General features: G+C 45.1%; 1 protein-coding gene across 1 annotated transcript in view; it reads left to right on the top strand.

The window, feature by feature from the left end:
• Positions 1–15879, top strand: part of Lrmda (leucine rich melanocyte differentiation associated) — a gene marked incomplete at its 3' end in the record, with an annotated part of 791991 nt that overhangs the window by 560946 nt on the left and 215166 nt on the right. The window contains exon 5 of the mRNA XM_050126940.1: positions 9105–9222. Coding sequence (XP_049982897.1) covers positions 9105–9222 — 118 coding nt within the window. The remainder of the gene's footprint in view (positions 1–9104; positions 9223–15879) is intronic.

Here is a 15879-nt window from a genome sequence, read left to right as displayed (position 1 = left end):
CCATGCGGTCCACTGAACTTTTGGTACCAGATCAGTTAGCAAGCAACAGCTCTCATCCAGACTCACTCCAAGTCTCAGTCATTCGGCACAGCTTTTGCAGAGGGTTTCTTTCTGTAGGAGCAATCCTTCTTAGGGATTCACCTGGGCGCTCTTCTAAGGATGTCTTTCCATCCCAGGTCTGTATTGCTGGCAGGATGTGAGAGATGGAGCCGGGAAGGCTGTTTGTTAGTGTATTTATGACAGTGTTGCCAGGAGGGACTGGATTCTAGAGCTTGCACACAGCCCAAATCACATCTAGCCACAATTGCCTTTGAAACCCCATAAGTCATCTACACCATGACTGCTGGCTCCTCACACGTGAAGAAAAGGCAGCAACCAGGAACCATAGAGACAGTAATGCTCTCCTACCCAGTTACACCTTCACTGCATCGTGAGGGGGAAATGCTAGGTCGGTCCTCCAACGTGCTTAAATCTTTTATTCATTTTTTTTTTTATTGTTGGCTTGATAAGTTGTCAGCCCTACATTTGGAAGAAAAGGGTGCAGGCCAGATGCAGCTCAGCTCTGTGGCCTTTTGGCACCCCACTTTCTTTAGCCCAGGGGGTGATTCATTTACCCCTGAGAAACTGTAGGGTTTCCCAATATGACTTTCAAAATCAGAGTTCCTGTGGCGTATGCATTTATACAAAGCGGTGCGGCCGCCTTCCCCAAGTTGGGTAAACACTTTTCCTGCCCACCATCCACCAAGTGTGAGGTCCACCTTCTTTCTGCCATTCCCGAGATCATCCTAGTGGAGTCCCTGTGTGAATTTATACGACCATTTTGCTAGGAAATGACTTAACAGTGAGTGATGTTTCTACAGTTTACTGGTTTTCACTTTAAGTATGTTTTCTGACAATGCTTCTTCTATTAATCATGCAAGCAGTAGAGGGAGCCTTAAAGGAGTGCATTCAGAAGCAAGAACCTGTGGCTCATTTAGAGCTGCTGAAAAAATTTTCCAATTGATTGGCATCCTCTGTGGTCATGTGATGTAATATTTATGTCACCCAGCCGTCCATCAAAACAAGTATGCCTTGTTTCTTTCTCAGGGGAGATGTAGATTTCAAAGATTTTGGTTCAGTTTTTGTTTGTGTTGTGGCCAAGCACCAGACCTGGGGTGGGAAGTGATTAGGTTTCTGTATCTTGTGCTGTCTCTTCCATCTTTTCCTCCCCACGCCCCAGTGCCCACCCTTTTGGTTTCCTCTTAACCTCTGTGTGGCCACTTGGCTTTTCTTGTCATATATTCCCACAACAAAACAGGCTCACATTCCTCTGTGAACACAGACATACTACTGTGTGGGTGGACAGAGCCCTGGACTTCCTGGGGTAGGAGTGTAACCATGTCTGGGGTTCCCTTTGCCTTTTGTCACTGCTTATGGCAGAGACATGGTGATGGTCACCTTATCACAGGACTTTAAAGTCCCCTGTGTTGACACAGTGCTGCCATTATGGGATGAGTGTTGAATGGACATGAACTTAGGCCTCTTGCAGATTTTGATACCATCCAAAATCAAAATAATAAGTCAGGGGTGGGAGACCTGGAGCTCAGAATAGTTTGTCTTTTCTGGTCATTCTTCAAGGGACCAGGAGATGGACAGATTTCCCTGTAGACAGACAGGGTGCGCCATGACCAGATGATAATAGACGATGAAATTCCAAGATGGCCAGCTTCTTCCTCATACTTCTGACCTCGGAGAAAAGTCTGTCAGCTTACAAACAATGACTTTTATCCCACCACATGGCTCTCAGCCTATGGGCAAGTTCAAGCCTTGTCAGGACATGCTTACCCCTTAGGTATGGACCTAACAACCTTCCTGCTTTTGTTCAAACCGACCAACCCGGAACTCGGTGAGAATGACCCTCTTCACAGACCCTTAAAACCATCAGCCCTCAAGGAGATCCAGGGCTGTTTCCCGAGTTCTTCTACCCTGTCTTTTTCCCAGTGTGCTTGCTGTATTTGTGTCTCTTCACCCCGATAAAAGTCTATCTCCCACTGCTCCTTCTGCTCCTGCTCGCTGTGTGTAAGATTCCTCTGCCTCTCTCTGTCTCGCTCCAGGTATTTCCTGCCTTCTAAATCTTTACCCGGCAAAGAAAACAAACCCCATCAAGACCCCTAGATGGTATCACTTTCTTGACTTTTTTGTCTTTTTCTTCGGGAAGATTGATGGCTGAAAGTCAACCGAGAATAAATGCTGAATGTCACCTTTCTGGGTTCTCAGGCTTGGGGCTGTTCTTTTGCATCACACTCTGGTATGCATTTTCTTCCAAGTTCTGTTCCTTCAGGGACACCCCCCCCCCAAGTGGGTCTCTCTATATTCCTTAAAACTTTAAATTATTTAAAATACATGCCTTTTCTTTGTTCCCTGGTAGGCAGCAGCCCTGAGGCCTGCCCACTGTCTGTAGCACCCCACCAAAAGAAAGGTGGGAGGGAGCCTCCTGGCGTCTGGGGCCACCTTGGGCTACCACCCATGGCTGTTTCCCACTAAATGGGAGCTGTAAAACCTGTGGCTTATATATCCCAGCTAGCATTCCCCAGCTAATCTGCAATCTTGGCTTTGATGATCACAAGAAAGCAAAGGTCATGACACAGAGATCAAAGGGACAGAAGCCCACACAGTAATTGCTGGTTCCCCTCCATACAGAGCCGTGGACAGTCCTGTGGGTGTATTGTTTGCACAGAGACTTCAAACATGCTGTTGGTGACCTGTGAGCCAAATCAGCTGGCCTTTTCCAGTCGGCAGGCCAATTCATTAATGCTGTAGGTGAGCTCACCTCGGCTCATTAGCGTGAAATCATTGTTGTCTCTCAGAGAATCTGGAGCTGCCCTGCTCAGTGTTTGTTCATCAGTCTTGGTCTTCATTGGTGGTTTCTGGCTGTCTTCCTCTCCCTGGATTTGGGAGGGAAGCAATTGGGCAAACTGGTGTGTCAGGAAGGGACCTAACAGAGGCATTTATTGTCAGTCAGCTTTGAGCACAGACTCCAAGCAAAGTAGTGTTTTAAGGAGGCCGAGGTCCATTTTCATGGCTCAGAGAGGGAAACCGAGGCTCGAAGGGCAGCTCAAACTTCCAGACCTGAGCCCTCTCTACTCTGCCCTGCAAATTCCCTCCTCCAACTTTTCATCTTGATGACGGCTCTTCTTTACATGTCTCCCCTTAATCTTTAAGAGCTCTGGACTCTCAAAGAAGCTGCATGCAAACCTTGGTGGTTTCTCTTACTACTCAGACACCTTCAGTAGCTGCCCAGCACTCTTGACCAGCATGAGATAACCAGTATTATTAAATGGAGTGACGTAATCCAATTGACAGCAAAGTTGCGTTGTTGTGTTGGAAACCTTGCTCCATTCTGTTAAGCTGAACAGCGAGAGGGCATCCATGACTGCCTGCAAGGCACCAGGCAGAACTCCTGGTTAATGGGAGTAAAAAAGTGCCAGGAAATAACATGAAGAAGCATTGAATGCCATACATGCCTTGGAGAAGCCACCCAGCACTCTGTGTCTCAGTTCTCCTGAGAACCTGTGAGAGTTTTGAACTATTTTGGTGAAACAAATATGGCTGCCAACCCCAGTAGCAGATCCTAGAGACTCATGGGATCTGTCTGTGGTTCATGCTATTACTGGGGAGCAGACAATTGTTCTGGAGCAGACAGGTCAAGAGAAGCCTTTCCTTTATCTTTGACATCCAAGCAAATAATAATAACAACAACAAAAAATAGTAATAATAAGAATGCCACTGATATAAGAGAAAAAACAGATTGATTTTTCAATAATAACAAAAGGATGGAGTTGTTCCTTCCTGCTTCCAGTTTCAGCTTTGTCATTAAAGGATCCTTGAAGAAAATCTACCACTTTACATGAGAGGGACCCTGATAATCTCTGGGTGGTGGCCTCTCATTTTCAGGAAATCTGTTTCCACATGGGGACAAGTGGGTATTTAAGTACCTTTGCTGGGTTTCCTACCATTCTGATAACATCCTCTTCCATATCACAGCCAACAGGACCTCCCGGCTTACCACCTCTAGGCCTGGGTTTTCCCTCCAGCCACCTTGAGAAGGTCAGAAAAATTGGAGTTGCCCTCTGCAGCTAGGGATGTGAGGCTTGAGGTAGACTGATCTCTTCTCATTAAGCACTGCCCCGGCTTAACAAGCAGTTTTATAAATCTGAAGCTGTCTCCGGGTGTCACCGGATTTATGGACAAGGGGGCTCTGCCATAAAGTGGTTTATGATGGCTGCCTTCTGTGTTATTAGTAGCTGTCTCTTCCTTCAACCATTGCTGTTTGATAATAGCCTTAAAACACCCAGAATTACTTACCTGCAAGTCCCATTCCTGATAGCCCCTGTTGACAGTCTGAATAAGTTTACTGGCCTTTTGTTGTTCTTTTCCTTCAAAACAAACTGATTGGACCATCAATAGCTCCCGTGAGCCGACAGAGGGATGTCATCTGCACTAGCCCTTGTGATTGCAGGTTATCTGGGGGAGTTAACCTCCCTGCATTGTTAGCTGAGATGTTTTATGTACTAAGCAACTTTAGGATACGGCTGTGATAACCCCAGTAACTAAGTCATACATCACGGTAAGGAGATTTGGGTGTAACAAATAACCGTGGATTAAATTTACAAGGGTGGAATTGATATTGTAAAAGCCTTCGTTCTGTGGCTTCGGCAATCTGCGCCTGTGTTTTTATGGCAAACTTGTATTATACTCAGGATTGAAGCTGCAGCTTGTGACACTTTGACACGACCTAGAACAAAGGGAAATAGATCTCCTAAGACCAGCACAGGACAGGCAGGCTGGACGCCCACCGGCTTATCACTTGGCGGGCCTGCTGGAGCCTATTTTAAGTCATCAGGGGACAGGAAGACCTGGGGAATGTGACTGTTAGCTGGGCTTTGTGTAGCACAGGTAGACTGCTGGCTGAACTGGGAAGGAGACTCCTGGCTGCCCCATTGCGCTCATAATTTCCCAACTATTAGTCCTTGTGGTGTTGTTTTCACGAGGACATTGGTTCTCAGCAGTGGCAGCATCACCTGGGAACTTATTAGAAACATAAATTCCAGGCCTCGGTCCAGCTCGCCTCGGTAAGAAGCTCTGGGGATGGGCTGGGGCCTGCATCTGCGCTTTAACAAGCCTGTGGGTCACGAGGACGCCTGCAAAAGTCAAGAACCACTGTGCTAGACGATAAACGCTATGCTAGAACGCAGGTCAGATGGAGAGCAGAGGTTGTTTTCTGTTTCCTTGCCTTCTCAGTACCCTGCTTAGCTCCTTCATTTAACTGAAGCTTAAATCTTCAGTTTTGTCTCTGTGTCTCTGTGTCTCTGTGTCTCATGTGTGAGTATTTGCTACAGGTGGGTGAGGGCCCACTGAGGTGCGCTGAGGGTGTCAGGCCGTCTAGAACTACGGTCACAGTTGTTAGGAGCCGCCTGCTGTGGATCCTAGTAACTGCACTTGCTCTTCTAGAAGAGCACAAGAGTGTCCTTAACTGCAGAGTTACATCTCTATCCCTATTTAATTATTTTAAAAAATATATCATTTATTATTAGCGTGTGTATGTGCGCATATATGCATGTTTGGCATGTGCTTGCTTACCACAGATCACATGTGGGGGTCACGAGATGACTTGGGTATCATTTCCTTCCTTTTGCTGTGGGCCACAGGGATCTGACTCCAAATGAGCAACATCTCACAGGCCCCTTGGGATTAAAGATACTCTTCCAAAAGAGTCACCTGTGCCCTTCCCTTTGGCTATCAGCCTGTAGGTTACAAGAAATTTGGAATTTCCTTCAGAATCTCATGCTAGAAGAAGGACAAGCCTGGAAACCTGGTGCCAACCAGAGGGAGCTTGTCTCTCTGAAAGAGAGTTACAGCTGGTCAGTTTCTGCTGCAGGAGCCACCTGAGCTGAGACAAGTGGAGAAAGGCAGAACTCTTCCTTAAACAGAACTGCTTAGCTGTGCATACCTCTGGCTCTCCATTTAAAACTAAATATTATCTTAGGACCATAAAGATGGACTAGGGAATCACTGGACCTCCTTGTTCCTTTTCCCTATTGGCCACATTGAGTGCGTCTCTTTTTTTCTCCTTTTCACTATTAATTTGTCTCTTTAATTGATCTATTGGGGATGGGTAGCCTATGTTGGTTTGTTATCCGGCCAGTGCCCCTACTCTGATCCTAATGGGTTGGAAACCATCTTCTCTGGGAACACTCAGTGGCCCTTAGGATGGAAGTGAAGTCACTTAGCGGTGATTGGCAGACTGTGTCATAGGCTGTCTCTCCGACTATCAGAAGAATGTCTGAAAACAGCAGCTCTTTGTCATCTCAAATTTTTAACTAGCTTAAAAGCCAGCACCTTTCCGTCTTCCTCCTTTGATTTCAGAGCTGTGATCCAAAGTGAGGCGAGATGACAATGCGCGGTCTGTTGTCATCGTGGTTCCTGGCAGCCCCATGAAGGCATCTTTCACTCCATCATTAAACACCGGCTGATGTTCTAATACTGATGTTGTCCTCACCTGAATATTCATCTTTTCCCACCCTACACTTAGTGGGTGTCTCTACTCCTTTGAGCGTCACTCCTGACATATTGTTTCTGTCTGTACATGTCTTCATTTGAAAGAATCTGTTGTCATTAAGTCTTTGCCAGTATAAGCAGGAGATGGAAGTTTTCTCTGACAGTCTGAGACCGATGGGAATTCTGCTAAAGGGTAGAAAGAACATTTGAGTCCTTTGCCTCGTTTTGGATGAGATCAGAGGTGTTGGGAGGGGTTAGGGAGGGGATTGGGGAGAAGAGGAAAGGGGTAATAGATTGAAGTCATGGAGAAAGCAAGAGAGAGGTGAGAAGGAGGGAGGGGAAGAGCGAGAGAGAGGGGGGGGGGAAGAAGGAGGAGGAGGAGGAGGAGGAGGAGGAGGAGGAGGAGGAGGAGGAAATGAGAGCGGGACAGAGGAAGGGAGAGAGAAAGAGAGTGTGTGAAAGAGGAAGAAAGAGAGGAACAGAGGGAGAGAGGGAGGGAGGGGAAAGGGAAGGAGAGAGAGAGAGAGAGAGAGAGAGAGAGAGAGAGAGAGAGAGAGAGAAGGACCTTTGGTCTTGGAATGGACTGTAAAGGAATTTCTGATGACCTAATGACCTGAGTTTCATCCCTGGGACTGTGATGGTGTACATCTCTAATCCCAAGCACTCCCATAGGGGGATGCAAGGCAAAGACAGGAGCCCAAAAGCTCTGGGCCAGTTAGACTATAGTACAAAGCACTGCAAAATCAGAAGAGAGCCCCTACATCAATAAAATCAAAGGAGAGAACTGGTTCTGGAATATTGGGACCTGTACCCAGATGCTTGCTCACTCACATGAAATAATAAATTAATTCATAAGTGAATTAATTCAAGTTAATTGCAAAATAATTTTAATATGTTTTAAGAGTCCGGGGATGGGGTATGTCTTTAAACTGTTGTCTCTTGAGTGATAGCCAGGTCTTTTACCTGAATAAACTTATAAAGGTCACTTGGTGACTTGAAATTACCTTATGGATGTGGAAGGAGGCTCTAGGAATCCAAGGTTCTAGTGGAGAGGGAGGCACAGTGCATGTCCTAATAAAATTTTAATTGGGTGCTTTTGAACGTGGTTCTAGCATATTCTTCCTTTTTCATTTAGTTTTTGAGTGTTTTCTGTTTTCCCATAATGACCCCATCCATAACTTAGCCTTATGGGTTTCTAGTTGGTAAGAACTATAGTAAGAACTCCTTTGAGAGCGGTGAGGTATCATAATCATTTCGATGTCCCTAGGGCCTAGCAGATAATAGGTACTCAAGAAATGTTTGTGCAGCTGAAATGAATGGATAGGCTATTGAATTCATTCTTGACTTAGTTTCCAAGATATAATGAAAGTAAACCTTTGAGAAGGTTGATGTTTAGGTAAGGATATTCATTACTTGAACAACAAGGAAATATCTAGAAACTGATAGCACGTTAGAGTGGATGCTAATAGTGTATTCTAGGAGAGTTAGAATGAAGACAGCACTGAAGCTTAGAGGTGAGAAGTGTTTGGATTTGGGATTTGGAAGACGAGAGGATTCTGAAGAGGTGGGTGCAGGAAGTGATAGGTTTCTTTAGAGATTGTCCATTGTTCTTGACATTGGGTGTTCATTTTTCCTTCTAAAACAGAAGAGAACCTGAACAAGTGCTCATGTGATAGAGATAGAGTGTGTGGTCTTGATGGGAAGCAAGAAAGTAGAGATAAGTGTCTATATGCTTATACACTTATAAACATATACCCTGGCCAAGGGCATCTTCTTGTCAATACTCTTTACACACATCCATTTGAGAGCAATTCATCACACATATAGCCATTGGCTTATCCTTGGTGGTCTATCAGGGGTACTAATGATTCTTTATAAGGGAACAGAGGCCACCCTGTATTTTCTGGATATTAAGATACCCTAGAAATTTTCTCTGCTTCCTGTTTGTCCTTGATAAAGATCATCTCTGTACTGCATAGTGGAAATCACCCAGAAATGATGACAGAAAATACTGAAGACTGTCTTGAGTCATCAGTGAAGCAGTTTTCAGCTACGGGCATGCCCTACTTCTACCCCAAAGCCATCTAGCTTATTAGGTCTCATTTAAGGTCCTATTTGGGAAATTCTGGCCTCCAGCCTCAGCTCCAATTTGCAGATCTATTGTATCAATAATGAGAGTGATACACATGTTTCCTATTAATGGCAGATGCATATATGGTACAACCGATCAAAGTTTATGTTATTCTTACTGGGAACTTTCCATGTTGAAGCGGGGCTCATTTCTCAGGATTGAAGAAAGGAATACATTGTCATGTTCCTGCTAGTAGGCTAGTTCTAATGAGTTGTGCATCCATGCTTGGGCCAAGCAGAATTTTTACTCAAGTTTGGTTGTATGTCAGTATAAAGTACAGAACCCTTCAAATTTCCCCTAAAGAGGAAAACCGGGGGGGGGGAGAGGTAGGAAGATAGAGGTAGGAACCATAGACTCGCAAGGTTCAGTCACATTACCCACATCCCTGAGGTTGTCACTCCAACCTTCTTGAATTGTTTCTGCCTTGTTCTCCCAGGTGTTTTGTTCTGCACAAGTTGCCCAATTTGAAGTTTCTGGATGCCCAGAAAGTCACCAGACAAGAACGGGAGGAGGCATTGGTGAGAGGGGCCTTCATGAAGGTGGTGAAGCCCAAGGTAAGCTGCTCTTGTCCACTTTTCTTCCTCCATTGGTTGCTCTGAGGAGCATGGGTGATGTCTTCCTGTGAGTTTCGCATGCAATTGTGACCACACACCAGGGATCACTCACAGATGCCGAGCTGACCAGTCATGCAGTTGGCTGGATGTAATTTAGGTCTCCCTGTCACTCCATCTGAAGAGACATTATTTGTTAGACACTGTGGTTATTTAAATAAGAATGGCTCCCATAGACTCATGTCTTTGAATACTGGTCTCCAAGTGGTAGAAGTGTTTGGGAAGGATTAGGAAGTGTGGCCTTAGTGACAGAATATGTGACTGGGACTGTGGGCTTTTCACCATTTCCAGTTATGTGAATCAGGAAGTAAGCACTCAGCTGTTGCCCCACTGCCATGCCTACCTGATTGCAGCCATGCTCCCTGGCATGGTTGTCATGGACTCACCTTCTGAAACTCTAAGCCTGCAAAGATCAGTTTCTTCGGTAATTTCCCTTGGCTGTGGCATCTTAGCAGAGCAATGGGATGGTAATGGAGATGCACGGAAATGTGGAAAAAGCTCTGTCAAAGTCTAGTGGTGGTTTTTAGGCCTCCTCAGTGCTTTCTTCTCAGCAGTTCTATGGCTGACAAAGAATACTCTGGGAATTGTGTGTTTATGGGGTGGTTACAATCCCTTATGTCCTTTGGAGGGAGCTACTAAAATGGGGTAATTTCCTTCTATCAGATATGAAGGGTGTTCCACTCCCCTGAGGAACACTTATCACAGTAGGTAGTGTTTTCTGGCTCTGTGTGTGTGTGTGTGTGTATGTGTGTTGGGATGCTGCATGCTCTCTACATACAGGGTTTATTGAGAGAGTTCATTTGGAGTCCTGGATTCAGACACAAGGAAGTTCGAAGGGTATTCACAGTAGTCTTTCTGAGAGACATCTGGACCCTTCTGAGAAGTCTGTGCCTGGCAAGTAGATTCTATGACCCTGATGACAACACCTTTCTAGAAACTTCACTGCCCTGGAGCACCGTGCAGCTCCTTAGTTACCACACATGAAATTGTAGCTCTGTGTTAAAAATGCTGGCACAGGAATCCTGAAGGCCTAGTTTGTTCTCAGCCGGTGACTTATAGCCCTCTGTACATGCATTGGAAGTGATTAAGCTGGGAAGCAAAGCCAAACAGCGCCAAAACAGAGCAGAACAATGAGAGCTCGTCCATCAAGCTACGCTGTTGGCAGCAGAGCTCGGGCCACTTCTTTCCCTGAATCCATGAGGTGCGACTGATTTCCTGTTATGCTGAATGAAATTGCTAACAGTTGTGGAAATATATGATATGGAGGGTATAATTCTGGCAGATAAATGTATTGTTACCTGTTTCAGCATGTGGAGAATTAATTGAGTGATTCATTTCATAGCTATTAAAGTGTTAACAGTTCTCCTTATTGGAGCATCGGCCTGACATAGTGCACATGACTGCCTTCAGTTATTCCAGCTTTTGCCATTTTGTCCAAATGAAAGAATTTATCTCTTGGCTTCTTTTCTTTCTCCCTTCTTTCCTTTCTCCCCTTTTCTCCTCTTTCCTTAGGATGTCAGAGTCAGCAGCATCACCAACTTCCACCAATGCAGCAGAGGAAGTCTTTGTGATCCCTGGGCTCAGATCCCGGCCCTCCTGTCTTTCTCACCCCCACGTCTGCACTGCACAGAGCAGGTCTCCTATTCTCCTTTTCCTCATTTGCTTTGGGACTGGAAGCTGTAACACTGCCCATGGAAATCCAATGAAGTCCTAACTAGCTGGCCTCGTACTGGGATGTTGTATTCTGCATGTGCCTGACTCTCTCCCAAGGTTCCATGTCCCAGAACCCTGACACATAGAAGAAAGGACCGCTGACTCAGAGCAGTTCATGGGGTTGCCCCAAGGGCACCATCATGAATTCCTGAGCTGGAATTTTATCCTTATGGGGCTTGACCTCTTCTTACTCTGCTGTTTTAGCCTTGGAGAGAGAGAGAGAGAGAGAGAGAGAGAGAGAGAGAGAGAGAGAGAGAGAGAGAGAGAGAGAGATCAGTATTTTCCCCTGGGATGGACTGTTTTGCTGCGTGGAGATAAGGGAGAGCTGGAATCCCTCTTCTTTGAGCATGATGGGGTAGGGTTCTTTAAAACTGGCCACCAGCTGTCTGAGTCGTTAGCGACAACAGCGGTGGTGCTCTTCGGAGTTCTCAATTAGCTTCCAATCAATTATAGAATCAGCACATGTTTGTGTGATTGACTCTAATGCCCTGGCTAACTGTATTACACTTAAAAAGGCCCATTAATTATTTCAGGAGAGACACAAAAACACCCGTGGCAAAGCAACATGGGGATCTTGCCTTCTCTTTCCCAGCTAGAGAGGACCTCAGAAACCCCTCTGGGAGAGTGGCAGAAGCTTAAGGTCCTGAAGAGGCCTGCGGTTGTGGGGGTTCTGGTGAAGTGCGCTGTGTGATGATCTTTCAAGATTCAAAGACGATCCCACGCTATTACTGGTTTTCATATTGCACATGTCTGATGAATGGCGGGCAATTCGCTTTTGTCTGTTATTTTCTCAGACATGCAGTGGTGTTTTTCCTGCAGATAGAAGAAAGCCAAATGAGTTCTTTGCTGAATTAATAAACTGGCATTCAGAGGGCTGCTTCTTGTCTGCTTGCCTTGTATACAGACACATGCTTGTTCCTATGCAGGTATATATGTCCGTCCAATATCTGTATGTATACATATGTATGTTCTGGGAGGCATATGTACCCCTGCAGTCGGCTCCTCAGTGGAAAGCAGTTGCCTTCCCTCAGACTCCTGGGGCTGTGCCATGCACACTTGCTGAAGACCCTATTTTTCATAACAGAATCAGAATCTCAAGTTGACTTCTGTCCTTTCTGAGGCAGCAGGGGCCTGTTGTGCTTATTCAGCACAAAGTTCTGATGGATGACCAAGGAGGTCGTGATTTGGGGAGCTGTTTTCATTTTATTCCTGACATGAAGTATTTGGGAGAACGGAAAACACCTCTCCAATCACAGCCCTTGCCTTCGAGGTAGGGCACAGGCAGACTGGGTGTTCTCGGCTGACACAAACACAAAGCCAACCAGGAACAAGCCGGCCGCCTGTGTCACCGGGGTCTGACTTGGTACCTGGCAGGCCTGGACACTTGAAGCCAAGTTCTTCCTAGCTCTTGCTCCTGATGCCACAGTGTCTCTGCGACTGCACTTTGCCTTCGTTGATTCAAATCTGTCTTTCCTCTGTGTTTGCATTGCTCTATGGAAAGAAAGATGCTGCCATTTGTGAGAAATAGTAATAGTTACAGTGGGCTTTTTCAGGCACACAGGCACAGTGTGTGTGTGTGTGTGTGTGTGTGTGTGTGTGTGTGTGCGTGTGAACATTTAATGGACCTGTGACAGCTAGGATTTACGCATTTCCCGAATTTTAAAGAAAATATCTATCTTTGTCAAATGTTGGCCATCGAATCGCACCATTGTCAATAGAGCGAGCACTGGAGTAGACACCGAGAAGCTCAGGGCCCCCAGTGAGAAGCATCTGGAATGACCAGACCGTGACCCCCATGGCTGCTCTGGGAAACGAAGATCAAAGGAACACAGAAGCCTGTCCAGGAGGGCGCGTATGGCGACACACCAGCCCTGCACATCAGAGAAGCAGCTCAACATCCCGACAGTCACAATTGCTTAATTATGTCCTGGCTTTGTAATTATTCATCCCTGTTCTGGCAAAGAGCACAGTTGTCATTTCTTTGACATAATTATTTAAAGCCGAGCCCTCTTGTTTACATGCATCTACACCAAGTTGGCTGCCGCCTGTTTAATCTTTAGAACCATAGAGGAACCACGGGGGGCCTAGACACAGGGCACACTGGACTGAGCATCATGGAAAGCATTTAGGTCCATATGATTTTACTTGTTTCTCTGGTCATTTCCTTACAGTGAAAGTGTGGTTAACATAAATGTTTGAATCTTGATGTGAAACGGTATTCTACATTCCTTTTGTAGCATGGCTGGTTCCCAGTGTGTGTGATGTGTATCTGGTATATGAGTAAACTTTTGCCTACTTTGTGACTATTGTGTCTTCAGATATTCAGAGAGGTGAGGTGGGAGGAGAGGAGAGGAAAGAAAAAGGGGGGAGAAAGAGAGGGCAAGACAAGAAAATTCGCAAAGGAATAAATTTCAATGCACCTACTGAAATATGTTCAATTCTTATCCTAAACTACACATTGACTGTTCCTTGTGATCAAGAATTTCCTGGTCCTATGACCACTCTATACAGTCCCAATCTCGACATTTCTGGTCAGGTAAAAATTCTCCTGTAAATGTAAAGTCAGTTCGTTTTTCTTCTTGTCTTTAGGCGTTTCTATGGGAAAGACAATGTACAGTAAAGACAGGAAGTGGAATTAAGAGAATACAGTTTTTGTTGGTGAGGAAGCCACCCATTTCCAGGTTACTAGCTCCCTGAAGCTGTGAACTGGGCCTGTGTTCTTCCATCTTGCAGCACAGAGGCTTGGCCTATAGCAGGGACTCAGCCAGCCCTTATAAAGTCAGGAACCACAGGCAGCAAAGCCTTTCAAGAGAGTCATTCTGCGGCCCAAGTGTGACCATCTAGAGATGCAGAAAAGACTCTTGCCTTAGGTGGTGAGTTTCCAGATCTACCCAGAGCTGATGTGAAGACCTGTGGCTGTCATGCTGTCTGTCCCCCCCCCGCTGTCCCATTGAGCAGCACTTCTAGGAGAAGCATGGGTGTGGTCTGTAACTCTATAGCCCATTCTTGAATGAGTCCCCCACTTTCCCTCCTGTCAGAACACACCTCCTTGTAGCAGGGCTGTGGAAACTAAGCAGTAGCTTTTCTCAGAAGTATGTGCGGGCCACACAAATCTACAGGAAACTGAACGGAGATCTCCCCTTGCTGTGGCTGCTGCCATGGTGGCTAGCTGCGCTTTAATGGAACCCTGCTGAGTGGCTTGCTTTGGTCATAAAATATGGTTATTTTGATGCCTAACCTAGTGTTTTCATATATTCTATGTTATTCTAAAATAATGTCCGTATGTCTTTGATCTCTTCAGTTACCCTCTTTTAACCCAAGTACAAATATATAAAAAGGTTATCAAAGGGCTGTGACATGGCTCTGCAGGTAAGAGATGTTTGATCCTCAACACCCAAGTGCTGGCTTACAATGGTCTGTAACTCTAGTTCCAGGTTATCGGACGCCTGCTCTGGCCCGTATTGGCACTAGATACACTTATAGCACAAATACATACACTCAGGCAAAACATCCATACACATAAAATAAATTGATTAGTAAAACTTAAAATAAAAAGTCAATCAGAGGCCACCTCGAGATTTATAAAAATGTTAACATCTAAACTATATTTTATATAAACCTAGATCTTCCCATGAACAAATTTTGTAAGCCACATATACAATTCATGTAGTTAACTAGATATTTAGTCAATACATGTTCAAAGTTCTCTTCAGTCCCAAATATCCAGAAAAAAGCTATAAATGTCATTTGATTTTTCTGGATGTTTCTAAGTACCTAACTGTGTTTGTGTTCTGTGTTTTGCTTCTGCACAGATGTTTCTTGTCTTGAAACACACTCAAATTCTATTTTAAGTTACTTTTAAAGAGAAGGAAAAATTTTTAATTAATTTCTTTTTTGAAAATGCTTAGGCAATATGTTTAGAAACAGTGTTGGAAGCCAAACATTTGCGGATTGTTTATTTTTCATTATTGTCCCTGATTCTACTGATGGTCACATTCATTTGAAGGGGAAATCACTGATGGATCCACAGATCTCTGTTTCTTCACATTGTCGCACCTCCTGTCTTGAGGAAATGCCTTCAGAACACTGTTCTTTGGGATCAGTCTTCATAGCCTTGCATGGGGGGCAGCAAGGCGCTGAAAGCACAGACAGGCGGGAGCAGGAACAGCACCTTCAGAGAGAGATCTGAACCTCACAGTGGGGATGTCAGAGGTTACATGCATCTGTGACAAAGGCAAAGTAAGAAAACAAGTGTTTGTGGTGGCTCACAGTTTCAGGGTCTAGTCTATCATGCCAGGGAAGGCACGAGGCTCGGGGCTTGAGGCATCCACATGAGGAAGAAGAGAGAGATGAATATTGGTACTTAGCTAGCATCTTTCTTTTTTTGAACACCAGAACTGGATGTAATATTCCTGCTCATATTTATGGTGTCTCCTTCCACCCCAGTTCACATAATCTACAAAGTCCCCCACAGTCATGCTGAGATTCTTGCTTTTTTGGAGGTTCTAGAACCCATGAAGAAGTTGACAATCAGCGTTAGCTATGAAGGATACAAACTATAGGTTCTTCTAGAATCCTCTGAGCATACTATAGAAGCTGCTTTTCATGGACACCAAGGTTTGAGAAACGGTATCATGTTTCCAACAGAGCCAATAGTTTCCCAATATTCTCGTAGCCTGATTCACTTGGCCTGCTGTCTGTTTTCTGAAGTGACCATTTTCTTCAAAGGTGTTTGAATAGACATAAGACAAGAGAATCACACTACTGATGAGATAAAGACTGTTAGGAACTGCACTCAGTCTGGAATCCAGTATTTGGGAGAAGTGTGCCAGAGTGTATTTTGTCTAAGATCAATGGTGTCCTTCTCTCTGTTCTTGCTATGGAAGC

Source organism: Alexandromys fortis, unplaced genomic scaffold (genome assembly GCF_014885135.2).
Source record: "Alexandromys fortis isolate MF-2015 unplaced genomic scaffold, M_Fortis_MF-2015_v1.1 scaffold_273, whole genome shotgun sequence".
NCBI classification, from domain to species: Eukaryota; Metazoa; Chordata; class Mammalia; order Rodentia; family Cricetidae; genus Alexandromys; species Alexandromys fortis.
This window is presented reverse-complemented; position numbering and strand designations above follow the sequence as displayed.